At 33.9% G+C, this 27,056-nt stretch overlaps 1 protein-coding gene across 1 annotated transcript in view; it reads right to left on the bottom strand.

Moving 5' to 3' along the window:
• Positions 1–27,056, bottom strand: part of LOC132742102 (uncharacterized) — a gene marked incomplete at its 5' end in the record, with an annotated part of 93,678 nt that overhangs the window by 19,900 nt on the left and 46,722 nt on the right. The window contains 25 exons of the mRNA XM_060730422.1: positions 2,614–2,681; positions 3,752–3,939; positions 4,647–4,697; positions 5,622–5,795; positions 6,483–6,535; positions 6,966–7,096; positions 7,790–7,986; positions 8,255–8,403; positions 8,646–8,875; positions 9,484–9,638; positions 10,046–10,228; positions 10,555–10,690; positions 10,976–11,130; positions 12,134–12,272; positions 12,672–12,818; positions 13,588–13,766; positions 14,333–14,474; positions 15,255–15,401; positions 18,819–19,000; positions 19,437–19,578; positions 20,236–20,435; positions 22,567–22,698; positions 25,597–25,647; positions 26,272–26,417; positions 26,724–26,832. Of these exons, the coding sequence (XP_060586405.1) occupies positions 2,614–2,681; positions 3,752–3,939; positions 4,647–4,697; positions 5,622–5,795; positions 6,483–6,535; positions 6,966–7,096; positions 7,790–7,986; positions 8,255–8,403; positions 8,646–8,875; positions 9,484–9,638; positions 10,046–10,228; positions 10,555–10,690; positions 10,976–11,130; positions 12,134–12,272; positions 12,672–12,818; positions 13,588–13,766; positions 14,333–14,474; positions 15,255–15,401; positions 18,819–19,000; positions 19,437–19,578; positions 20,236–20,435; positions 22,567–22,698; positions 25,597–25,647; positions 26,272–26,417; positions 26,724–26,832 (3,586 nt within the window). The remainder of the gene's footprint in view (positions 1–2,613; positions 2,682–3,751; positions 3,940–4,646; positions 4,698–5,621; positions 5,796–6,482; positions 6,536–6,965; positions 7,097–7,789; positions 7,987–8,254; positions 8,404–8,645; positions 8,876–9,483; positions 9,639–10,045; positions 10,229–10,554; positions 10,691–10,975; positions 11,131–12,133; positions 12,273–12,671; positions 12,819–13,587; positions 13,767–14,332; positions 14,475–15,254; positions 15,402–18,818; positions 19,001–19,436; positions 19,579–20,235; positions 20,436–22,566; positions 22,699–25,596; positions 25,648–26,271; positions 26,418–26,723; positions 26,833–27,056) is intronic.

Here is a 27,056-nt window from a genome sequence, read left to right as displayed (position 1 = left end):
TTTGGCTAGCCGTACGGGCCCGTACGCTAGCCACTTCCATTATAAAAACCCTACTAAACGTTTCTTAATAGTACATATAAATTAATTTTTTGCAGTTTGATTCTGACTTTCAAATTTAAAGGTTGAACATATGTTATAATTGATGTACACATTTCAAAAATATTTGCATAATTGCAGGCAAATCATTTTTATTGGGCTGCTCAAAAATCTAATTGCATAATTTATTTCACACAATTGCTGGTTCTTACTACTTATGACTAAATACTGGAAATGTCCATTTTAATTGTTCCTAATTTGCACCAAATGCTCCTGTCACACTGTGTACTGACGATTTATATTGCTCCTTGTATGCCTCTGTGCCGACAGACCTTTTGGATCATGCACAATGTTGCCCTAATTGGTTAATCACCCTCTGTCAAATATTCTAATGACGAAATAGACATCTATTTTTTTTACGCTTCATCAGTGAACTGAATGACCTTAGGGGAATTCGGTTCCACACCTGTCAAATTGTACTGTAGTAAATTACAGCACGTCATAAAAATAGCAACACATTTTTTTCAGTTGCCCAATAATCATTTTAAATATTAAGTAGATTTATGATTTTTTTTTTTATTGGATTAAATTTACGGAGAAGAAATGCGTATCTGTCGGGGAAAGAATTTGTAAGTAGATAACGTGGAAAAAAAGCTTTGGGGAACTGGATAAACCCGAGAATATTGCGTAATTATAGGGAATGGGCACCTGTTGCTGTTGGTACCAGTTTTGACTGGGTGCCTAAATAACTTTACGGACAGTTTTGTTTTCATACGATATAAGTCTGGCTTTCCTGCGCCTTTCTCATTTTTAGCGTCAATGGCGGAAAATCGCGTCCTCAGCATATTGGATTTTAGTTTGATATTTTACTTGAAAAAAGATATATGACCGGCGATGTACCCTATTTGGACAGCTTGTCTAGCGAAAATTAAGTACAAAATAAAAGTATATATCGTCAATTTGAAGAAGTTTCTCATAGTACCCAAAGTAAATTGATGGTTTATCTTTGAAAATTAAGCAGTCATTGCTTTAAATCATGTGGTGGGATCATCAGCAAGTTTGAGTATCGGGCAAATGATAATTAATGTCGCGGCGTCTTCAATTAATTAATTAAAGCAATTCAGTTCCATATGATGTTTTCATAAATAATATATAATGTACGCAATTAAATTAATAAGTTCTTCATCAAGATATATTTCAGTTGTACCAGCGTGTACAACTATACCCGGAAGTGGTATTACACGTCACAATCTCGGTCTCGTCTGTCTCGCGAGAATGACAGAACGCCAAAATGGCGGCGCCCATGAACTTATCTCAAGTAAAAAAATAGTGTCTTGAAACACGAATTCTCTCTTATAGGGTTGATGTCAATAGGGAACTGTCATGGTTCCTTCCTCTTTTTAAATGATGAATATTTATATTAGACAGACATCAATCCATCCATTCTTATTCCTTTAAATTAACATCATGTTTAAGAGTAAAAAATATTTTCTTATGCATTTGATCAGACTTTTCCATTTCAATTTAAGAATTTATTGATTTTCTTTTGCAATAACAACATTTTATTGTTGAACATGTTGAAACATATATTAACATCCTTGAATATGAGGTAATCTACGTTACCATAACTGGTCAATTATTTTATTTTGTTCATTTGTTATTTTTGTATTAAAGTACATTTAAAACCCAGTCATAGTCTTTGTTATATATTATATATATATGATAAAAAGATATAACCTTAATGGCATCCACGAGGTACTTTGCGTCCTTAAGTTATTAGTTTTTTTAAAGAAATTGATAATTGAATATGTTTGAGCATAAACCTTCATTATAATATCTCAGTCGACTAACTTGTTACTGATAATTACATCTAAGATGCATTAAAAGCCAAAAATGAAACATAGATGCTTCATTTTATTCTAATTTTAAAGTTTATGCTGTTGCCCAGTTAAAGCTGCATACATTGTAATTTACGTTACCATTTCCATAGTTTTGTTTGTATTGGCGTATGCTGCATATAAAATATATTTTAAAGTGAAATACTGTTGTATCTTAATATTTTGCGCTTATATTTCATATTAAAATCAACAAAATAAGTACAACTATGAGTTTGTTTATTGTAGCTTTTTTTACTGATGAACATATTTTCCAGAAAATACTCAACCCAAAATAAATGAGAAGTTAAAGCTTGGATGTACGGTTATACTAAAAGACCTGTGTATAAAATATGTAATGTTACTTTAGACAAATTATTTATCGAAGTGAATATTTGTATCAAATGCATTGATAGTATTATCAAATAATTTTAATATGACCAGTCGATTTTTTTAGTTAAGTAACGTAAATTACATTTTGAAAAAAGTACTCAATTTGTTTCAGTGACTGTTCTACAGATAATAATCAAGTTTGAGTGATGAAACTTTCCCAGTATGTCGGACACATATTTGTATAAACGTCTATGTCATAAAACTTTGGTAAAAAACAAGTTCATTTTTTAACATTTGGTCAATGCAAGTTGGGCCTATCTTGTGAGAATAGGTGAAATACTAGTAGGTTTCAATATCATCAAAAACTTACTTGTATCCATTGTTCAGATCTAGTGCATTCAGTCCTATCCACACTCTATAGGCAGATAAATTTTTCAACTAAAAAAAAAAAAAAATAAATAAAAATGAATGAACACAAGAGTTGTTGGTAGGACAGCATGCCTGACTTTATACAGTGCTTCATAGTAAAACAAGAGCCGGAATAATGTAAAAAAAAATTAAGTTTAAAAAGGGTCATATTTCTGTCAATACCAATGTAAGAGTTATGGACTTTGGATAGTGACCTCCTATACTTTGTCCTCAAATAAGTGTGTGAAATTCCAATCCATTCCTTTCAATAGTTTTGGAGATACTGACTTGCACACAAAAACTTAACCAAAGTGTGACACGGACACTGATGCCTAGGTGAGTACAATAACTCTCCTTATTCTTTTAACAGTCAAGCTAAAAATTAAGTTTGAATAATGAAACAATATAACTTCATTTTATATCTCACACTTGTCTATATTATAAACTTACACTTAAACAAAAATCATTTATCAAGAGCATTGATGATTTTATTAATACAACTTTAGATTAAAGGAACATTAAACATATTTTATTAATACAACTTTAGATTAAAGGAGCCGTTAACAAAGTTGGTAATATGTGTCATCTGTTGCTATAATAAATAAAAGAAAAGACATACCCACATACATTGTTAAAGCATATAGTACACCAATTAACAGCAGAATTCAAACAGCTGATTTCTAATATGACATTAGGCAAAGCCTATGAATTGGGGAAGTCATTCATTTTTTACTTTACATTTTCCATTTTATAGGTGGCATTCAGTATTTCATGCACCTCTTTGGTTTTCAGTTGGAACACCTCGACAATTATTTTTAGGCCAAAAAGTTGTGATTGTTCCATTATCGAAATACTCAGCCTATTATCATTAAGTCACTAGAAAATGGCAGCATCCAACTAGGCATGTCACTGAAAATTTTACTGATAGGTACAGAAATCTATATACTTTTTAATTGTTTTTTTATTTCATTATAAATACACACATGTAGTCTATAGCCGGGTAAGCCAAAGCCCAGGCCTTCTTCCCGGAACCCGGGCTTTGACTTCCCGGTATAGAAACCTATGATACAATAATCAAGCATAAAGTTATACTTAATTACCATAGCATGATACACAAATGCTTGCTCGGTCTGTGAGAGGATTGAGGCCAGGTCTCCGCCATATTGTTGGCATTGATGTTGAGCTTGTCTCCAGGACTTTCCATTGTCCCCGTTACCATCATTAGCCAGGTAGCAGTAGCCATTATAGGCCACCCATCCGCTACCACTTAAACTACTACATAGGGAACCTACAGAACAGTAAACAAAATTTAATATTCTAGACAAATAGAGCTGGTGCATTATCATGAGGTATCATTGTCTGAACACAAATCAAGCTGTTGCAATTTTGATCTGTATTTAAAGTAGTAAATATATTTTACGTTAAATGGTGAATAATTTTGAGTTTATTTCATATAGATTTGGTATACATGTCAACTCCATTACAGTATCAAATTTAATGCCATTAAATGTAAGATAATTTCAAGTTTTTAAGAATTCTTCACAGAAAATTATAATGGTCTTAAAGAGACTCCAGTGCGGTTTTTTGACATGACAGGACTGGAAATACATTTCCAGATTTGTGCACTATTTGATGTAGGTCTGGAACAATAACTCAGGTATGCAAATTTTCAGGTCATTCCCTCACCCCATTTTTCCCGAAATTGTCATATTTATTGTGCAAAATGACCCAAAAATGAAAATTTCAAATCAGGCTAGGACTCCCACACAAAAAATCAATATTCAATTTAGTTCCGAGAATATTTTTTTCATTATCCTTTGCAGATATTTCTATTTTAAGTGCTTTACTCAATACTCTAGATAAGAATTTCAAATTTTATGTTTTAGTTTTTTTGACCCCAGTGACGCTCCTTTGAAGGTATCCTCTAAAATTATATTTTTAAAGATTAATACGGAAATGACTACATATTTTGTACTTGTAATAGAGTCAACTTACTTGATTGGGTAGGTGGGGCTGTCTGGGGTTTTGATGTTGTTAAATGTCCACCTAGAAAATAATAAAATATGAATTTCAGTGATCACTGTAGTTTAAAGTGTCTAAAAAAATATTAGATAGTATTTTTTTAATATGTTTCATATTGTACATAATATGAAAAATAAGCATATTACATTATAAACATGTAACAATGATTTGTACTATGATTTCTAATAGAATAAATCAGGGTACTCAGCCAGTATGATTTCTAATAGAATAAATCACTGTACTCAGCCAGTAAAAATAACAATGTTGAAATGTAGAATGTATAGTTCAGTTTCAGTAAAATTTTATTGTATAAATGTGTCCGATATATGAACACAAATTAACACCATTATATCTGAATAAGCAATGATGATTATTAGGGGTGTCATGTTCATCCGTTTAAATGGGTACGGTATGGTGGGTTTTTAGCTAAATACCAGTTAGAAAATTTAAAAACCGATAACCCAGGTTAGTAACTTGACAAACAGGCAAATAAGTTTTAAACTGATTTTAATTATTACCTTAGTTTTTACAACTAGATATGACAATTTGTTTATATTTTAGTTGTACTCAATGTATTTTCCCCAATCTGATTGAGTACATCAATGTACAGTACGACCATATCAGATAATAGTTACTTCATTCTTAGATATGTATCGTAATTATTTTGAGTACAATAAAAATAGGACAAAAAGAACAAATCATATCTTGTCATAAAGAAAATGTTGAAAATCTAAGGCTTTTATATTAGTATGGTCAGTTAAACTTTTACCATGGTTATTAGGTCGCCATCTAAGCTTTTTTTCCAAAAGTGACACCCCTAATAATTACTGTACATACAAAATGGTTGGTGAAAATTATCTTGGGGCCCTTCCAACAAATAATTTATATCATCTATGAAGTAATAAACTTAATTAAAGGCTTTCTTTCATGTAAACAAGTGTAAATTACCTTGTCCTCTTTTTACCATGCAGATCCAGTTATTTTTTGAAGAACATGCGGCATCATTCCACTTGGAGGTAGAGCTCCACATTTCAACACAGTCTTCCATTCCCTTGTAGTTGTCTGGCTGCTTATCAGCCCAGTTTAACACATTAACAGAAGTTTTATCTGTCCACACATACCCTTAAACAACAATATTTATAATACATGTATTATAATATTCATCCTGCAGAATTTCTTAAATGATCTTGCCTAGTTTCATAGTAATGCAAAGTTTTTATTTTTTGGCATATCGAGATGAAAAATTCAAAATTTGTTCGGTTCGACTACAATGCAGACAAAGCCTATTCACTAGTTAGAGCACATTGAGAATTAAGTCTACAAAAAGACTCCATTTACAAGATCAATCGTCTCTCACCAACTGATTTAGAATTTAATATGGATAAATAGTCAGTCATTTACGGGGCAATCGGTAATGGCACAGATGTGCTAAGGGATAATCTTATTCTTTGACCTTTTTTTTAGGTTGGGTTTTACGTTGCACCAACACAGTATGTGTCATATGGCTACATTACAACTTTACTGCAGGTGCCCTTTTGTGCATTATTTCAGGCATGAACATGCACCCGAGTAGAACCACCGACTTTCCGTAAACTAGCTGGATTATTAAGCTTCCTTACATAGAAGAATCCGAAGTCACTGTAGCCGCCCAGGATTCGAATATACAGTAGTGAGGGATTCCTTAATTTAGTCCTCATTTTCCTCAGTAACATCAAACTTAAAAGTGCAAGTGTGTAATATGTTTTAAAACGCTTAAAATTGTACCATTCTTAAAACTAACTTTTTATCATAGATTTTCTGTAAACATACCATTTTCTGTAGCTTGATCATTTAGCCCTATCCAGTATGAGGATGATGTCCCACTACAAATAAAATATGAAATGTATACATGGTATAACAATTGAAACAATGTCTCTCATTTTTGTGCAATCCCTGGTGTTGATGTGCATGTCATGGCTTACATTGTATTTATTCTCATGTATGTTATATATTTGTACCATACATGTTGTTTTTAATGTCCATGTTTATGTGTTCCATTCAAAAATAAATCTATCTATGAAATAAATCTATCTAACTAACAAACTTTAACTCTTTTTCCCTATTATGTGAACACCATTGCTATTGTGGCATATACTTATGAAGATTGTGATTGTATCAAGACACTCAAATTATCCATCCTGTTACAGTAACATGTTGTCATAATACATTTTGCAATTTCATATATTCAGGTGACACATCCCATTTATGCATCATTACAGACCAAATTTTTCAATGTGTACGATAAAAACATACACTAATGCATTCCTCCACACTGTATCAATATCCGCAGCACTGTGAAATGAGGCAAGGTTACCTCCCTTACTTTTACAATCAGCAATCGCCTCACCAATATTTCGGCGTCGATGAACTTCAACTGTGTTTACCTACAATAATAAGATCTTAATATGTAACTTTTTTAAAATTCTCAAAAAAACATATTCATTGTTTTGTGTTTTAAAAGTGCGTGCTATAGTTAAGTATTAGGACTGTGTAATTTTTACAGTGCTGTGTTTCTTGTTAAGCCGCTGTCATTTTATGTCACCTCAGTTAAATACTGTACAAATGAAATTAACTACTATTATAATTGTTGAATAACTGTTGTGTTAAACACAGTTGGCATTCTGCAATAAAAATAAAAGATGCAAGTCTATTAGAAATATTGTGTGAAGTATAAGTTATCTGAACTTCAAAGGACCTAAATAATGAAAAAATATCAAATTTAAGGGAAGAAAACTTGAAAACAAGTTCAGCTTGAAAATGAGTTAAAATTTTTTACTTAAATTGTTTCAGTTATGATATTCTAACATCATGTTCAAATTTAACACTTAATTAAATAGTTACTACTGTTTTTTTTTGTTGTTAATTTCAATTCTAAGAGACATCAAAATATTAAAGGTCATATGACAACGTTCAAGCTTTATTTGTGGAACATTACCCAATCAGGTTAAACTCAAACAGGTTTTATATACAGACTCAATCTAACCGAGTCTGCAATTTTCATGTCATTTTGCTGATTTCAATGCTTCGTCCCGGGACCACTTTTTTCCAGATATTTACATAAAGTAGATTTTAAATACCTGATAGCAATAGTTTGGTGTCTGTATAAGACCAGGGTCACAGGGAGGTAGACTGGTTGATACCGGGGGTAAAGGTGGTGCCGTGTGACCAACCCTTGTTGCCTTACACACTAACCCAGCCTTATTTGTACACAACTGGTTCGTCCACAGTCCTGTCTGGTTACCACTTCCTATAGAAACACACATTGACGTTCCATCTAGATATAAATAAAGAAAATAATAAATTATGATTAGACTTATCATAATTAACCTTTAGACATGTATTATAGATACAACTTTTTTCATAACATTTGCTAAGTTATTTTATAGCAGTAAAACTGATAACTGTTGTAAATTTCATGAAATATTTGTTTAACAATTCTAAAAATCAGTGTTGTCTTTCAGAAAACTTAGTTTAAAAGGATGTATTGTACTTTATTGCATTTCATTGATGTAAACTTATCTCAAGTATATAAACAACCTAACCTGGTTTATTTTGGGCCCAATTAGTGAAGTCTAGGTAGTGTCTCCCAACTGTATGCTGATAGGTTCCTGGTTGAGCTAGATCATTTACATCTATCCAGTACTGTCCTGATCTACTCCCCAACACACCTGCCAGGTACGCTTGTTCATACCTACCACCAACAAACAAACAAAATCAACTGTTACAAGTGATGAATTTTAGTTATTGATAGACTAAAATATGGTGAAAAAATGCAGTAACTTTCACTTAGAAAATATCATTCTACAAGCCAAACATGAATTTAATTTCACAAGACTAGTTTATAAGAATGTTTCTTCAAATGCAATTAAAGACATAAAAGTTAGCAACGTTTTGAATTAATAATGCTTATGAAATTGTAATCTGTTAACTTACTTATCACTTATTCTAACCAATGAAGCTCCCAGAGTTTCACACACAGCTTTGCTATCTTGCCAGGTCCTTTTAGCATCAGCGTACAGGTAACATGACCACCTGTACCCATCCCAGCCCTTCTGACACCCATCTGGTAGTACAGTCGAGGCCGGCTGACTGGATCTACGTTTGTCCATCTGACACACGAACATGTGACTGACATCACAAGATTCATCCTGCCAACCTCCAGACTGTATCACAAATAATAGCTTATAAAATAACTACCTTTATATTATAGGGAAATCAATTGTGGAAACAAATGGCCTAGTATAGGTGTCTGCTTCTGTAACCAAGTCTCCTGCGGTTTTGAAGGTTGGTTTACACAGAATTTATTTTAGTTCAACTGTATGGAAGCTCATAGCTTAAAGACAAACTCTGGAACCTGTTCCTGTTTGAGGAACCAACCAATACTGAGTAATGAGTGTAAAGATTTTGCTCAAGGAAACAATGGCACGCCCCTGACTTGGTTTGAACCCACACAGATAGTGATCCTTTTATTACTAGTCAGATGCATTAACTATTCTGCCATGCCCCAACTTTAGAGGTTTTGGAGGTTCTTGTCTCCATTCTCTAGGCCATCTTGGGTTGGAACCATGCTTCCTTGTATGGTACCAGAACTGGTTATTTGCAGGAAACAATTTAAAAACAAAAACACTGTTTTCTAAAACTCTTTTGACAAAAAAACTATTATAAAGATATTGACGAAGTGTAACAGTATATCTTAATTAAAGTATTTAATAAAGTATCTTTCACAATGTATGGCTTTACTCTGTTAAATATATTTATATAGTGTACTCACTGTATTCTGCATAACAACACAGTCCTGGTTGTCATTTAATGTATGACTAGGCTGGTTTAATCCCCAGTTTGTATACATCACCTGGCGACCATCTGCCCACCTATAGAGAGACTCGCGTTGTATATCATTAAATCCTATCCATGTATTCTGTTTGTCTGAAAAAAAAGCCAACACATCTAGCTATTTTAGAAAATTAGAGAAATATCTGAAATTTAGAAAATCTTGTGTGTGTATATATTGCAATACTGTTATTGAGGATGAATACCATTGTATTATTATCAATATCTTAACATAGAAAAATTCTAGAATTTGATTTCAACTAAAAATTAAAATTTAATATGAAAAATCTCTATATATATATATATGTATAATATTTCAATAATATTATCATAGACAGCACACAGCAATGCTTACGTTTATTTCCTCTAATCAACTCTAATCAACATAGCTGCTGTGTGCTGTAACATACAAGAATGGACCTTTAGGACATATTGAAAGTGTGGAGGGAATAAAAAAAAGTCATAATTAGTTTAAAGGTAATTTATATCAGTGAGTCACTTACTTGCATATTCCAGCAAACTAAATACAAAATCTTGCTCTGCCTGGCTGTTTGGTGAGGCTAGATCACCACCCTGACCTTTACAGCTTGCTCGGGCATCATACCAGGACTGTTTAGTCTGGAGGAGCACATAGCATCTATTACCATAAGACTTCCAGTCTGTGGGGCAGATCTTGAATTCTGGAGCTGTAAGTGAAAAAATAAATTACATTTCCTCTCGTAATATTAAAGATTTTATTGACTTTTGTCAATTTTGCTGAAAGTTGAATACTTTGTATAAAGTTCAAAATTTGTAAAAATAGTTATTGTAAAAAATGTTTATAAACCAGTCAGAGAGAATTAAATTGATATCAATTGATTCACTATCAATTATTTTGCCAAAACATGTATGAACCTATACCTAATGAAAAATGAACATGTAAATATGTTAAAAAAAGGTCTTAATAGCAGGGTGGTTTTATTTTCTGGGGTAGTCTAAAGTAGGGATTCTACTGTACATGAAACAGACTTACACATCCCAGTTGTATAGATGATATTTGACGAGGGTCCACCACACTGGAAGTTTGTCTTGGGAAAACATGCCTGGTTGCAGTCTGTGGCTGGACCATACTTTCCATAAGAGTTTCCACAAAAACATTTAAATTGATTCTAAAATAAACATGAATAATTAGTTAAAATTTAAATTTTCATAAAGTTTTACAAGCCTAGAAAGTTGAAAATTCAAAATCCTGACATACAAATATATACAGCCATGTAATTTCAATGAATATGAATAAATTTGTAATATCAATAGTCAATCTAGATTAAATAAAGTGCTCTTATCAAAAAAGAAACAATGAAAGATAGAAACCTTAATAAAGGCAGCAAAAAATGAAGCTCATGCGGATTGTTTGATATACACTGTAATTACACCAAAAAGGTTGCTATAGTTACCTGTAAACCAGCATAATAGTAACCCTTTCTAAAACAATGGTCAACACACATGGGGGGCCACATGCCCACTCTGGGGTCAGTGTAGGGCTCATACTTGAGGTCTCGATCATGAGCATCATCAGCAAAACACCCAATCCTTACACCAGAGGCTGCCCCTACAAACAAACATACCAACTTTTATTTAGTTTCAAGTTATTAAGTTATATTAATTTCCCAAGTTATTTTATTTGTTTTTTATTGGTTTTACGGTGTACCAACACAGTTTAGGTCATATGGCACCAAACAGGAAAGATCATTTTGTCCATTTTGTCTAACATTGCGTGTAACATACTGATAGAAATAACAAGGTCAAAACCTGCTTGAGCAAAGAGATGCATAGACTCTAGTAATTCAAACACATTTAATTGCCTCTAATGATCATGCAGAGTACGACAGTGGCTGCATTTCTGATGCCTCAATCCTTAAAGGCAACCCCTCTGCCATAAGAGGCAATTTTCCAAGTTATGTGCAAATATTGCAATCATAAAGTACTTACAGATTTTCTTTCAGTAAACTGAAAGGGTGAAGCGTAACATAGTAATCAATTTAGATGATGATTCATTTGAAAGTATTCTTTCATTCTCTCCATGTATTTCCTTAGTTTTCCTTTGAGCATGTAATCCAGTGTTTGGACTATTTTCTTATTTCTTTAAAGTTGTTTTTGAAGAAATTATAACCTTAACTTTCAAGTAATTTAAACAAGGGTAAATATTTGTCTCTTGGGTTGTTAATGTTCATCATTTCTTTTATGAATTTCCTATTGGGGGCGTCCATAGACAAATGGTAATGGTTACTGACTTCAAACAACTTTCCCCTTACCCCTGTGGATTTGAATCCATACAGGAACTTTGGATTCTTTCATATGAGGAAGCTATCCAGCTAGCTTACGGAAAATCATTGGTAATCAGGTGCCTAAAATAATGCACAGACAGGCATCTGAGGTCTTCCTAAACCAGTAAAGCAAGAAAGTAACCATATGACCTCTACTGTGAACGAAAAAAACAAACCCAGAAAAAATGTATGTCCAATAATACAAGAGAATGTTTCATAAAATAATTGTTTTATTTGATAAACAGGTAATATTAAATCCTGTAATTGAAAAATAAATTGCAAACATACCTGGACATCCATAGAGTTCAAATCGTAAAGCAATTCTGTTGTTCCAAGACTGTGGGTATATGAGAATATATCTGGCTATAAAAGGTACCAACAAGTAGTGTTTCCTGGCTATTCTGTTTTCCCAATTTCCATCAAAAACCTACAAAATAAATTTTTTGTACAGTAAAAAGCGACACAAAAAGGGAAGAAAATCTTGTAAGAAGTATAAATGTAATTCTTTTATTATTCTTCATTTCAAATAGCCATTTCCATAGTAACAGACAAATTCATAAGCTACACACATATTAATAAATTCAGAATAGAAACTACACTTATTCAATATCCTCTATTTTCTTTTGGCTGCAGCACATTTCACAGCATAATATTAGAAGCTTGTAATAACTTTATCATATAATTATATTTAATTTCAAGGTGTGTTTGCTTTTTTTCATTATTTGAAAATAGGTTAATCAATTTCGCCTTTTGTTAATTGATGGGAAATTTAGAAAGTAACAATGTAACACCTACCCTACCATTATTTAATTTTTTGAAATCCTACCTTAGCTTGAGATCCTAGTTCATAGTAATACACCCATTTTTGGTTATCACTGGAATAACTGATTTTATAACTTTTCACCCAGTCAGCTGAGTCAAATGCCCCCTGTGTGCTTACTGCTGTGATCTGTATTGCAAACCCTAAATCTGCCTGAAAAATGTTTTACAAGTTACTTTATTATAAAATTACAGTCAAACCTGTGAACAAAGGTCATACACTGGAGAGCCCTAACACAAGAGGGCTTTATTTGGAGGTTATTTTTGTTCTATTTAATCAAAGAAGAATTGTTAGTGGCAGCATGGCTGAGTGGTTAACGCTTCAGACTATATATCTAATGATCGCTAGCCGCATGGGTTCAAACCTCGTCAGGGGCCAGTCGTTGTTTCCTTGAGCAAGAAACTTTACACTTGTTGCTCAGTACTGGGTGGACGTTCCATGAACAGATTCGAAAGTGTGTCTATAAGCTTATAGCTTCCTACACAATTGAACTAAAAATAAATTCTGTAAAGGGTAATCTTTATTCGGAGGTGGACTGACAGGTACCTTTCAATGAACCACAAATCTGTCTACAATAATATGTTGTCCTAATCTAAAGGCTTATACTATTTTTTTGCTGAATTGAGAAATGAAAAGAATAAATGTTTGTTAACTTCATGGAAAATCTGCACAAAATATAGTTATTTCTTAAATGTTAAATGTTATGCTGAAAAATAACAAAAATCATGGCTAAAAAATTCCAGGAAAGGGCAGTTTCATGGACAGCAGTGAAAAATAATACACAGATGAAAACTGCAGATTTGATTTGATTCTGTTTGGGAAAGATAAAAAGTTTTGTATGCAAATTAGATGTAAGATAATTTAGCAGTAAAGTTTTATACTGTATACATTATTGCAATATTTAGTAAGAATCAGTGTATACTTTCAAATACTGCTGTTTATCACTGTATTTAGGTATCCATGCTCCAGCGTAAGCTCCGTTAGCTGGAAGATTGAGTCGGGCTCGTGCCACAGTATGACGAGTGTCAAGGACGGAAGATGCACTCAGCTGATCATCAGCAATATGATGAGCCCCGCTGATTAATGCAACACCATTACATCCTGTAACAACAATGCTGATATGTCATAAAGTCATAGAATATCAATTACCAGTCGAAAAATCACTGTAATTGTTAAGTTCTGTAATGGTCTTATCCACTGAATATACACTTTATTCACTCCAAAAAACATTCAAAGCTAAATAGAGAACTTGAATCATATTTTGGACCTCAAGACAAGCAACTACCAACTTGATAGGTGGTCTTTTATGGATGTCTAATTGAAAGCAACTAATGTTCTTAAATTTCATAATATCAAGTTTGGTAGTAAAGGACTGTTAAAATCTTACTCCAGTTGACTTTTATCATATCTTAACTGTTTACTACATGATTTTACAAAAAAATACATTTCCGTATAACAATCAAAATGATGATTAAAATGTGGTTCATGCACCAGATTGAACAAAAAGATAACAATTTAAGGTGCTTCAGTCCAGTTCATTGTCCCAAATTTAACTTGTAACTATCTTCCTTTTTTCATAAATATTTTCTTTTCTCTTGACTAATAATGTATATTTTTAATTATTTATAATTCACAAGTGCAAAGCAAGGGAGGTAACCACCACTCACCATTTTGACAAACCAGGATATCAAAGGCCAGTGCTATATTGGTATGCCATCCATTCGGGACTATCCTGATGAATCTAGCTTGAAAATGTGACTTGAAGTAGTATGTTACAGGAGAACTGTTGTCAACGTTTCCTGGGATATTCTGGCAAATAGAGAAATTAGTGAAAATTTAGGTTGAAAAATAGGTTTAAATTAACTTCTGGCTGCAAAGTAGATTATTTTAGATTTTTATTTCTATCGGGACATAAATCATCTCTGGGGCATTTCCGAGACAGACGCCTAATTTGCGGGACATTCCCGGACGTCCGGGACGTTATGGAATGTATGGTTTAACTATCCTGAGAAACTGCCTTTTACATAAAATAAACAGAAAATAGCAATATATACACAGCAGAAACATTGTAAAAATTTAATAATAGTATATTAGGTCTTATTTTGCAAACTGGTAATACAATGTACACTATACATGTAAAATGTCACTTGCATCATGAGTATCTAAATGTTTCATCCAATAAAGATAATTGCAAAAATAAAAATATTAAGATATTCATTATCCTCAACATATTGTTTCTTTTTGACATTTTTTACAATTCAGTTTCTCACCACAAGTCATTCACTTATTAACAACCTACTGATAGTCTAATTTAAAGTTAGAAATAGAGGAACTTCTGTGGCCATGTGGTAAAGGTTGCTGGCTTCAATTTGATCCTTCTCACCACTGTGTGTTTAAAATCCATCCATAACTTTGGATTCCTTCTATTCAGCTTGGTTAAATGGGGGTAGGTGATTATACCAAGGTGCCCCCATGTAATGCACACAGTAGTAGTAACTCAAGTCTCCTGAAACTACCCAACTAACCTTAACAGTGTCAAGGTCACTTAAAATCCAAGAATACTAAATCAAGTTAAATAAGATAGCAAACCTTGGGTTTTCCGTATGGTTCCTGGTAATAAAGAGACGGGGTATTTGTTGTGCCGTACTTCAAGCGAAACTGAGTCACCCATTCTTGAGCTGCCGGGTTACCTTTCACTGTTACACCACGTATCAAAAATATATTACCTAAATCTACCTGCAACAATAAAAACAAACAGATCGTGTTATACATAATTGGACAAAATCTCCAAGCACCAAAGAAAAATCCTTTATAAAACAAAGTAACATAAAATATGATATCAAATATAAAGATCAGTATTAGTGAATGACTTTTAGTGTAAAAGTATATACTTTTCATCAAACATCATAAGAAAAAGCTGAAAACCTTCAATCTACTGTATATAATTTCCATTTCCACTTTTTAGTAGCATTTTGAGACTCAAATTTGACATATAGAGTGTAAAGTGCATCTTATAACCAAATACCTACTGACAAATTTTTTTACAAATACAGTCGACACTGTATTAAGAGACCACTCAAGGGACTGCCAAAAAGTGGTCTCTTAATAAAGTGGTCTCTCAATAGAATTCTGGAAAATTCGAGACTTTTTTATATTACAAGTCATAGATATAATAACATCTTTTTATAAAAACAAAAACTATACAATATTATATATGTATTACATTTTCATAATTACATTTATGCCTTTCTTTTAAAAAAGTCATCAATATGTGTTTGTTTTTTAGTAGAAATTTGTGTACAATTGTGATCTACGCTCATAATATTATTAACAGGTCATTTTGACCTTGAAACAAAGCATATTGTCATATATTATTAATATGTTCATACACATCTCCTGCTGAACATACTTTCAAATCATCAGCCAGACCTCTAGATAAATTTTCATGCAATGAGTTTTAAACTACTTGATTTTTTCAGCAATTAGTTTTCACACTACCCCGATTTCAAAACATTAAAGTTTTAGAGATCTTAGAATATCATTATTATTTTTTTTTTTTATTCCTTTATTATTTTTTTTATTTTTGTCGAAGGGTCATATTTAATACACCATCAGATATTGTGATATTGATATCTCTGTAAAAGGTGTTGAGAAGCTCTTAAAAAACCTTAACCCCCATAAGGCTGCAGGACCTGACCAAATTAGACCCATAGTGCTGAAAAATACCAGTAAAGAATTAGCCCCTATAGTGTCCAAACTTTTCCAAAAATCACTGCAGTCCAGCACTATACCAGACATCTGGAAAATGGCGAATGTGGCCCCTGTCTTTAAAAAAGGTAGCAAGTCAGACCCAGCAAACTATCGCCCTATCTCTCTTACCTGTATCTTGTGTAAAACCCTGGAACACATTGTCTCCTCCAGCATAACAAAGCACTTTACTAGATCAAACTTGTTCTATGAATTGCAGCATGGTTTCCGAGAAAAAAGGTCATGTCAATCCCAACTATTAATGCTTATAGATGATATCCTACAGTCAGTAAATCAGAGAAGCCAAGTAGACTTAATCCTTCTTGACTTCTCTAAGGCCTTTGATATGGTCAACCATGAAAAACTCCTGTATAAGCTGCATTTCTACGGTATAAGGGGTCAAACTCTTAAATGGATCAAATGTTTTCTTGATAACAGGTCACAGTCCGTGGTGGTAAATGGCTCCACATCCAGCTCCATACCAGTCTCCTCCGGTGTTCCCCAGGGCTCGGTCCTCGGACCTCTCTTATTTCTTATATACATCAATGACCTTCCTGAATATGTCCAATCCTCTAAAGTCCGCCTATTTGCTGATGACACGGCCATCTATCTATCTCTGACTGTCGCTTCTCATTCTAGCTTACTGCAACACGACTTACACCAACTTGAACAATGGGAGACAAAATGGGACATGCAATTTAATCCATCAAAATGCACAGTTATCCAAATCACAAAACGAAAAACAGTCATTCCAACACAATACCTTCTACATAACACCACATTAGAAACAGTCTCATCTGCAAAATACCTTGGCATTACAATATCAAATGATCTAACATGGAACAAACACATAAACAACATCACAACAAAGGCAAATCAAACACTTGGTTTTCTACGCCGAAATATCAAGGTTCACTCAGAAAGGTTAAAGTCAACTGCATACAAGACACTTGTTAGGCCCCAGCTCGAGTATAGCTCCACGGTCTGGTCCCCCTACACAGGAACTCTCATTGACCAGATAGAGTCTGTCCAGAGAAGAGCTGCTAGGTGGGTCAAACATGACTTTGGCCGTATGTCGAGTGTCACTGACATGTTGACTTCCCTTCAATGGAGGCGCCTTGACCTTCGGCGTATTGACCAACGCCTGGTCATGTTTCACAACATCTTGCATGACCAGGTGGCTATCCCTTTCCCAAATTATATCGTCAATTAGATCATCAAGAACATCCCATCCCCATGCATTCCAACAAGTCCAAACTAAAACTGATTACTATAAATATTCATTTTTCCAAAGAACAATAGTCCACTGGAATGCTTTACCACCTGATATCATGAACTTGTCTGGCCCCGAGTTCAGTCTGGCTGTTAGCCGGATTGAACATACGTCTCCCTAAAATACCTTCTCTATTTTTAACCTGTTTTTAACAATTTACTCATTTCCATTACTTTTATATTCTTTTATTTCAGTTCTTTTACTAACATTCTTGTCAGTTGACGCGCGTCAAGTCTAGGTCCCCAGCAGGGGTTTGACTATATGGAAGATAGATAGATAGATAGATCAGCAATGAAAGGCTCGGTTTCTATAATGTTTAGTCCACTACGTTTCACGATTTTATTTCGACTACAAACGATGGCATTTGCTATTTACTCAGACTCAATTCCATGCACGATTTCCTCATTCAATTTATCCGGTATTATTAGTTGTCTGTCAATTTTTCGCTCGTTCCAACGTCATTTTCGATTTGATTTTCTGGAAGGGAGGTCACTCTGAGCACATGACAAAACTGTGCCAATGCGGTGTTGTGATACGTTACTGCTCTGACAAAATATGTCACAATTAAAACTGTTTCTTTCTTTCCGATTTTGAAACGATTACAATTGTTATTAAATTCATTTTTAAACGAGAATTATTTGTGACGGTCTATTTGACGGCCGTTTAATAGATACTTTAAGACCAATGACCATGAAAAATATTTGTTTGTTCAATCCTACTCGCTAATTACACAGGTGAGAATGTCTGTAGGGACGATTGTTTGTCACGGCCGTTTAATAGATACTTTAACACTGAATTTTGTACATTTTGGCCGACATTTAGTGGCCGCTGGCCGCGATATAAAATCGTCGTTTAATGGAATTAACTTATATAGTAAAAATCATCGGGAGGGATTTTATGCGGCCGCTTAATAAAAAAGTCGCCCAATAAAGGTGGACGCAACTACGATGCCGACTGTATCTTCTATCTTGCGATATTTTCACCTTATCTACCTTCACTTTCTAAAAAGAAGATGTGCCTTATTAGCTGGTATGTATGGTACATGTAATGAGTACAAACATAAAATCTTTCAAGGATGTTGGTCATCATTATAAGAAGCAGAAAAGACATAAAGCTATGAAATACAACCAAACCTGAATCCACTGGTTTGTGTTGGAGATCTGAGGTTTCCAACATGCTGGTATCACACCCTGGGTTACTGGTCGTAACCGTGCAGCTTTGGCATCATGTGCAATGTCGGAAAACCCCGATGATTGTAACTGACCGTCCATGGCAACCAAAGGTCCACTCACAGCATAGTCAGGTATACAACTCTCTTAAACATGCAAATTTACATCTTTTTATTTCAGAGTAATCATTCACAGGGCATTTAAGAAAACAAGCAAATATACATTCACTTATATTGGAATACAACATTCACAGGGCATTTAAGAATTTGCCTAAAGCACCAACTTTGAAATGTATACTTAATTAATTAATGAGGAACAGTAGCCTGAGTGTCTAGTTTTGCTTCATAAATAATATGCTCTTGCTTAAGCTTTCATATTTGTTACATCTGTAACAAAAAATTATTGTTTTTAAGTGTCACACACACAAACTTTAAAAATAAACAACTCAATGAATTTATTCTATTTCTAATAGAATAAAAAGTTTTTTTTAAAGACTTAAGATCTTGCATTATTATTACAAAATAATTATGTTATCTATCATGAAAGGAACTTTATATATTCAGCTAGAAATAAACAATGTACCTTCTAGACAACCAAGAATTTCTAATCTAAGGGATATACCCTGGTTCCATTGGACAGGAATTAACTTCACCTGTTTGGCTTCAAATGGGAAGAACAAGGTGTTAGTGACTGGAGTGCTGGAATCATTGTTGCCAGAAAATATCTGAAAACAAGAAGGAAAATTAGCATTTTCACAATACGAGAATGCATTATCTTTTAGATTTTTACCTTGATGATGGTTTGAAAATTAATCAATGATTACCAATAAGAAGACATTTTTTTTAAAGGGACTCCACTGAAGCTTTTTGACATAATGGGACTGGAATTTTTTTTTGAGATTAATATTTCATTTGATATTGGTCTAGACCAATAATTTTTTTGCAAAATTTCAGATCATTCTATCACTCCGTTTTTCCAGGATGACTATTTTTATGGTAAGGAATGACACAAAATTGAAAAGCATTGCAATACTTTTCACTCAATTCAAGCTAATAGCACAAAAATATGATTTTCTATTTATTTCTGAGTACATGTTTGTATATTTCTAAATATCTTTTGCATATATTTCTGTTTTAAGTTCTCTATGTAAGAAATTCAAATTTTGTATTTTAGGGTGTGGACCTCAGTGTAGTTCCTTTAAATGTTCTGGAAAAGGATGTAATCAATCATAAGTTGTCCAATGGTTGATCTGAATACATATTTCTAGAAACCAGGTCCACAGTAGTTATGGTTTAAGTCAAGTACGCAAGAGAGAATTTTCCTTTTACAGAACTACTTTGATGAATGACTGATATATACATTTTGAGAGAGATGTTTTTACCTTGACAGTACCAGGTGGGTCGTTGTATTTCAACCATTCCGAATAGTATGTCTCCTGGTATTGTATTTGATATTGTGACACCCATTCATCAACGTCCGTCCGTCCAGCTGTAATAATTGCTTTCACGACTATAGTGTTATAAAATAACACTGTTATATACTGATTTGTATCAGCTGTTTTTGCTGACCAGCCTCCCCCAGCTGTAAAAAAATTATCAAGAAATACTGCTGTAATAAAATTATCAAGAAATACTGCTGTAATTAAGATATCGACAAATATTATGAGTTGTAACAAAAATTTCAAAAAATACTGCTGCAATTATTATTAATGTAATAAAGTACATCCTTTTTGTAAATGGTTATTCATTCACCTGATCACTCAATTCATTTTCATGATTTATGACAATTTTCCATAAAAACTGAGGTGCAGTATAATTATTTTCCTTAAAAAAAATCTACCTGTCTTATAAGAGGGTCTTAGCATAAGTGTCATTTCAGAGACATAATAAGGACCCTGGTCTTATAAGAGGTCTATCTTATAGGAGAACAAATACCTTTACTCCAGCAATATGTCTATAGTTATTAAAATATATTCAACCTCCTAACAGCAACTGCATCTAACCATGTGACAAGTGCAGACCATGGTCATCCTGTGTCATCTGATCAACCTGTGTCATCTGATCAACCTGTGTCATCTGATCAACCTGTGTCATCTGATCATTCTGTGTCATCTGATCAACCAGTGTCATCTGATCAACCTGTGTCATCTGATCAACCTGTGTCATCTGACCAACCTGTATCATCTGACCAACCTGTGTCATCTGATCAACCTGTGTCATCTGATCAACCTGTGTCATCTGACCAACCTGTATCATCTGACCAACCTGTATCATCTGATCAACCTGTGTCATCTGATCAACCTGTGTCATCTGATCAACCTGTGTCATCTGATCAACCAGTGTCATCTGATCAACCAGTGTCATCTGATCAACCAGTGTCATCTGATCAACCTGTGTCATCTGATCATCCTGTGTCATCTGATCAACCAGTGTCATCTGATCAACCTGTGTCATCTGATCAACCTGTGTCATCTGATCAACCTGTGTCATCTGATCATCCTGTGTCATCTGATCAACCAGTGTCATCTGATCAACCAGTGTCATCTGATCAACCAGTGTCATCTGATCAACCTGTGTCATCTGATCATCCTGTGTCATCTGATCAACCAGTGTCATCTGATCAACCTGTGTCATCTGATCAACCTGTGTCATCTGATCAACCTGTGTCATCTGATCATCCTGTGTCATCTGATCAACCAGTGTCATCTGATCAACCTGTGTCATCTGATCAACCTGTGTCATCTGATCAACCTGTGTCATCTGATCAACCAGTGTCATCTGATCAACCAGTGTCATCTGATCAACCAGTGTCATCTGATCAACCTGTGTCATCTGATCAACCTGTGTCATCTGATCAAACTGTGTCATCTGATCAACCTGTGTCATCTGATCAACCTGTGTCATCTGATCAACCTGTGTCATCTGATCAACCTGTGTCATCTGATCAACCTGTGTCATCTGATCAACCTGTGTCATCTGATCAACCTGTGTCATCTGATCAACCAGTGTCATCTGATCAACCTGTGTCATCTGATCAACCAGTGTCATCTGATCAACCTGTGTCATCTGATCAACCTGTGTCATCTGATCAACCTGTGTCATCTGATCAACCTGTGTCATCTGATCAACCAGTGTCATCTGATCAACCTGTGTCATCTGATCAACCAGTGTCATCTGATCAACCTGTGTCATCTGATCAACCTGTGTCATCTGATCAACCTGTGTCATCTGATCAACCTGTGTCATCTGATCAACCTGTGTCATCTAATCAACCTGTGTCATCTGATCAACCTGTGTCATCTGATCAACCTGTGTCATCTGATCAACCTGTGTCATCTGATCAACCTGTGTCATCTGATCAACCTGTGTCATCTAATCAACCAGTGTCATCTGATCAACCTGTGTCATCTGATCAACCTGTGTCATCTGATCAACCAGTGTCATCTGATCAACCTGTATCATCTGATCAACCTGTGTCATCTGATCAACCTGTGTCATCTGATCATCCTGTGTCATCTGATCATTCTGTGTCATCTGATCATGGTCTGCACAGGTCAGTATTCACTCAGTATGTATACATGTACTGAAAATTTTCCCTAAAGATGATAAATGGTCATGTCTAGATGTAAAAATGGACAAGTCCATTTAAGATATTTAAAGTTGTAAGGGTTGATTATTTGAAATGTACAACCATAATGAATGTTTAAAAATACCTAGTAAATTATTTGGGAAGAGTCTAGCATTAAGGGCTGTATGTTGAGCATCTCTTGGAGGAGAAGATTTAAATGATCCACTATCTACCAGACTGTAGTTTCCTGATATCATAGCTTCTCCTTTACAATTACCTTTATGAATAACAATAAATAATAAAACATGTAAAATATATCATGTGTGATGTATGAATTGAAAAAAATAACACCCATAAAATAACAGAAAAAAATAAAGAAAAAAAAAGGAAATCATGTAAAAGAGGAAAAAAATGAATAATTTAGCAATGTTATATTTTATTAAAAGAACAAAATCTTGTAAACTTGCTTAAAACTGTTTTGATCCTGTGCTAGCACTGCTAAAAGACTGAGTTTTAACAGCTTCTGTCATTTCAATATTAATTTTTTTCACATTTAAAATGCTTCAGAAAAAAAACCCATCTTGGCCATAACTATCATTTGTAACAAACAAGAGGGCCATGATGGCCCTGAAGTCGCTCACCTGTATATAGGCCCCCGGAGTGGGGCCAGTTTAAATCCCAGGGCTTTTATTTGAACAAACTTGGTAGACACCCATTAGAAGATGTTTCATGCTAAACATCTAAGGTCTAGCTGGTCAAGTTTTTTCTTTACACATATAGTTAAAAACAATGACACACCTGGGGCAGGGCCAGTTTTGACCCAAGGGCTTTTATTTGAACAGAACAAACTTTGTAGACACTCACTAAAAGATGTTTCATGCTTAGTATCTTAACTATAGCTATTTTGGTTTTTTTTCAAAGAAGATTTTTTAAGTTTTTGCTATACACATATAAGGAAAATCAATGAACCCCTGGGGCGGGGCCAATTTTGACCCCTGGGCTCTTATTTGAACAAACTTGGTAGACATCCATTAGAACTAGGGCCGGGAATTATATTCGAATATTCGAATATTCGAAACACTACCGAATATTCGAACATTGAAAAACGAATACGAATATTCGAAAAAAAGAGTGTTTTTTGGAATTACTTTCAAATTTCAATTAAGATAACAATTGAACCATTGACCTTTACTTGACCAGTTGTTCACACGTTTGTATGACACGTGTCAACGATTATCGCCAATTAACTGTGAAAACTTTGGGGTCTATAGTTGATCAAAAGGGCACCCGTTTCACAGTTTGCAATTTAACTGTTGAACAGAATATAATGTAAATTTCCGATTTTAATTATCTTATTTATTGTTTCCTGTGCAATAATCTGCCCGATTAATCAGTAATTGTCTTAAATTTTGTGAAGACGAAAAAATCGACACGTATTAATCGGTGCTTTATGTAAGCATGGTCAGTGTCTATATTCCGTCAAAATATATTTATTCCGTAGAAACTAAGACTCCGTGCGATATTTACTGCGTTATAGCTAAATGTATCTGAAGAATATTTTAAACCTTATCTGAAATTATAAATAAATAATATATTTAATTCAAGTTAGGTTTCAATGTAAATTATGTGTTTTGGGGGCTAAGAAGCTACGGTGATTCATATTACTGTCAATCAAGTCACGTGAGTTACCTACCATGAAGACAAATGATCAGCAGTCGGATTAACTGAACAAAAGGCAATCAAATTATGAATTTATTTCAAAAGTAAACATTTATGTCGATTTACAATATATACAATAAAAAACTTTTACGTAGCTATATAGGTATTTTTAATCGTCGATTATTCCAAACATATTAAAATTGTACAGTATTCGACGCAATCAATTTCGGATACGTATACGTCAAAGAGAAATATTGGAACAAAAGTTTTAAAAACGAATATTCGAATATATTCGAATATGGAAAACGAATATTCGAACATCAAATTCCTTATTCGTTCCCAGCCCTAATTAGAACATGTTTCATGCTAAATATCTTAGCTCTAGCTCTTTGGGTTCTTTAAAAGAAGATTTTTTAAGTTTTTACTATATGCATATAGGGAAAATCAATGACCCCCTGGAGCGGGGCCAATTTTGACCCCAGGGCTTTTATTTGAACAAACTTGGTAGACACCCATTAGAGGATGTTTCATGCTAAATATCTTAGCTCTAGCTCTTTGGGTTCTTTAAAAGAAGATTTTATAAGTTTTTACTATATGCATATAGGGAAAATCAATGACCCCCTGGGGCGGGGCCAATTTTGACCCCAGGGCTTTTATTTGAACAAACTTGGTAGACACCCATTAGAGGATGTTTCATGCTAAATATCTTAGCTCTAGCTCTTTGGGTTCTTTAAAAGAAGATTTTATAAGTTTTTACTATATGCATATAAGGAAAATCAATGACCCCCTGGGGCGGGGCCAATTTTAACCGTAGGGCTTTTATTTGAACAAACTTGGTAGACACCCATTAGAGGATGTTTCATGCTAAATATCTTAGCTCTAGCTCTTTGGGTTCTTTAAAAGAAGATTTTTTAAGTTTTTACTATATGCATATAGGGAAAATCAATGACCCCCTGGGGCGGGGCCAATTTTGACCCCAGGGCTTTTATTTGAACAAACTTGGTAGACACTCAATAGAAGATGTTTCTTGCCAAATATCTAAGCTCTAGCTCTTTGGGTTTTTTAGAAGAAGATATTTAAAGTTTTTTCTTTTGGTTGCCATGGCAACCAGATTTCTGCATGGAATTAAATTCTTTGAACAATTTTCAAAGGTGACCACCAAAGGAACATTCCTGTGAAGTTTGGATGAAATTGGCTTAGTGGTTTATGAGAAGATGTCCTTTAAAGTAAAAGTTTACGGACGACGGATGGACGACGGACGGACGACGGACGCCGGACGAAAAGCGATCACAAAAGCTCACCCTGTCACTTTGTGACAGGTGAGCTAAAAAAGTCATTGGTCTTTTTGAGCTATACAGAATGAATCACCATCACATACAAAATTTATTCTCTACGACTTATGAACAATTTTCATAATGTGATATTATGGTCAAAGAAAAGAAAAACATAGTAAAACTACAAATCTATTACAAAATACTAAAATCAATAATCCAAAATTAATTAATTACTATATTACCTTTATTAAAACCTGTTGGTGGAGCCACAGTTAAAGCTGTTGTGGTCAAGGCTGAAACAAACATAGCTCATTTACATGAACATACCTCCGTTGTATGGATATGAAATGTCAACTTACAATTTAAAGGCATTCAAGCATCCTCAATCTAGGTATTTGTATAGAGTACATAAAATGCTTTGATTAATGAAATAATATTATATTAAAATAAACATGTATTTAATTTATCTAAATGGTGTTATTAACTTTAAGTTTTCATCTGAACCACTCAAGTCTGCTTCCCAGAACTAACCAGCCCTAGTGCCATATAAGGAAACTGGGTTGTGACCGATTTGGTCTTGAAGTCACAATCTCTAGCTTGAGAGGCAAACTGGCACCTTTATCATGTCAATTATTTCTGTCCAATCCATCATAAACTTTGATTTGAATGATTTCACAAGTAAAAATAAAACCAATGCAAGAATAATCAAGGGCAAGTTATTAATTATATAAATATGGCATATGTGTTATCCTGAGACAAAGTTACTTTAACACAACTAAAACAAGGTTAATCAAATTGAAGAAAGAAACTTCATAAGAACATTGAATTTGACATGTTGCTTCTTTTCACCCAATGCTTGTACCTTTATCATGCACTTTTTTTATGGAAAAGAAAAGCAGCTTAGAAGATACAAATACCATTTTTCTTGCAGATAAAGACTTCTTCCTTGCTACAGTATTTGTCATTCCACTGATAATTCCAGCTAGGAACCATTTCAGCACAGTTTTCAGGCTCAACACCAAACCTCACGTTATTTGGCTCTCCTGGGTGCCAGTTCAAATATCTGGAAGATACATTATACATCTTCAAGCATGAAATAATAACAAGGAGATAGGTATACTCTTACCAGTTAAAGAAGCCATAGCAATAGAAAGTCTATCTGAAGTATGCTAGTAAAAGAAACTTGTTTCATCCAAAAGAATCCAGGAAATATAAGTCAAATAATGTAATAGCTTTTATGTCTTTCATTTGACATGCAGCTCTTTTCCTCCAAATGCACTACTTGTTTTTTTTTAAAAAAAGAAATGATTAATTAGAGTTGAATAATTACATATGTTCCCCTAATGTACACCTATAGATAATTATTTACCTAAATGGTGTGTTATCAACCCAGTGCCAACCTCCTTCTTGTGTCTGGTCTGTGGCTCCTATCCAAAAGTTAAGCTGTAATCTTGCATACTTTGGGGATGACAATAGCGCTGGAATATAAATCCCACAATCTTACTACTACAGTATTATCCGTGACAAAAACTGTGTTCATACCTAGCCATGATTTAACAAGATTTCCATGAAAAAGATCATTTATTTTCCACTTAAGTGAAATGGTAGAAGACAAATTTTCATACACATGGTGTATATTCAAATTATATTGCTGCACATGTCATATAAATGTTACTTTTTCCCTATAGAAAAAAAAAAACAG

Source organism: Ruditapes philippinarum, unplaced genomic scaffold (assembly GCF_026571515.1).
Source record: "Ruditapes philippinarum isolate M1 unplaced genomic scaffold, ASM2657151v2 ctg2471_1_1_1_1, whole genome shotgun sequence".
Lineage (NCBI taxonomy): Eukaryota > Metazoa > Mollusca > Bivalvia > Venerida > Veneridae > Ruditapes > Ruditapes philippinarum.
Note: the sequence above shows the minus strand (reverse complement) of the source record. Positions and strands in the feature narration are given on the sequence as shown.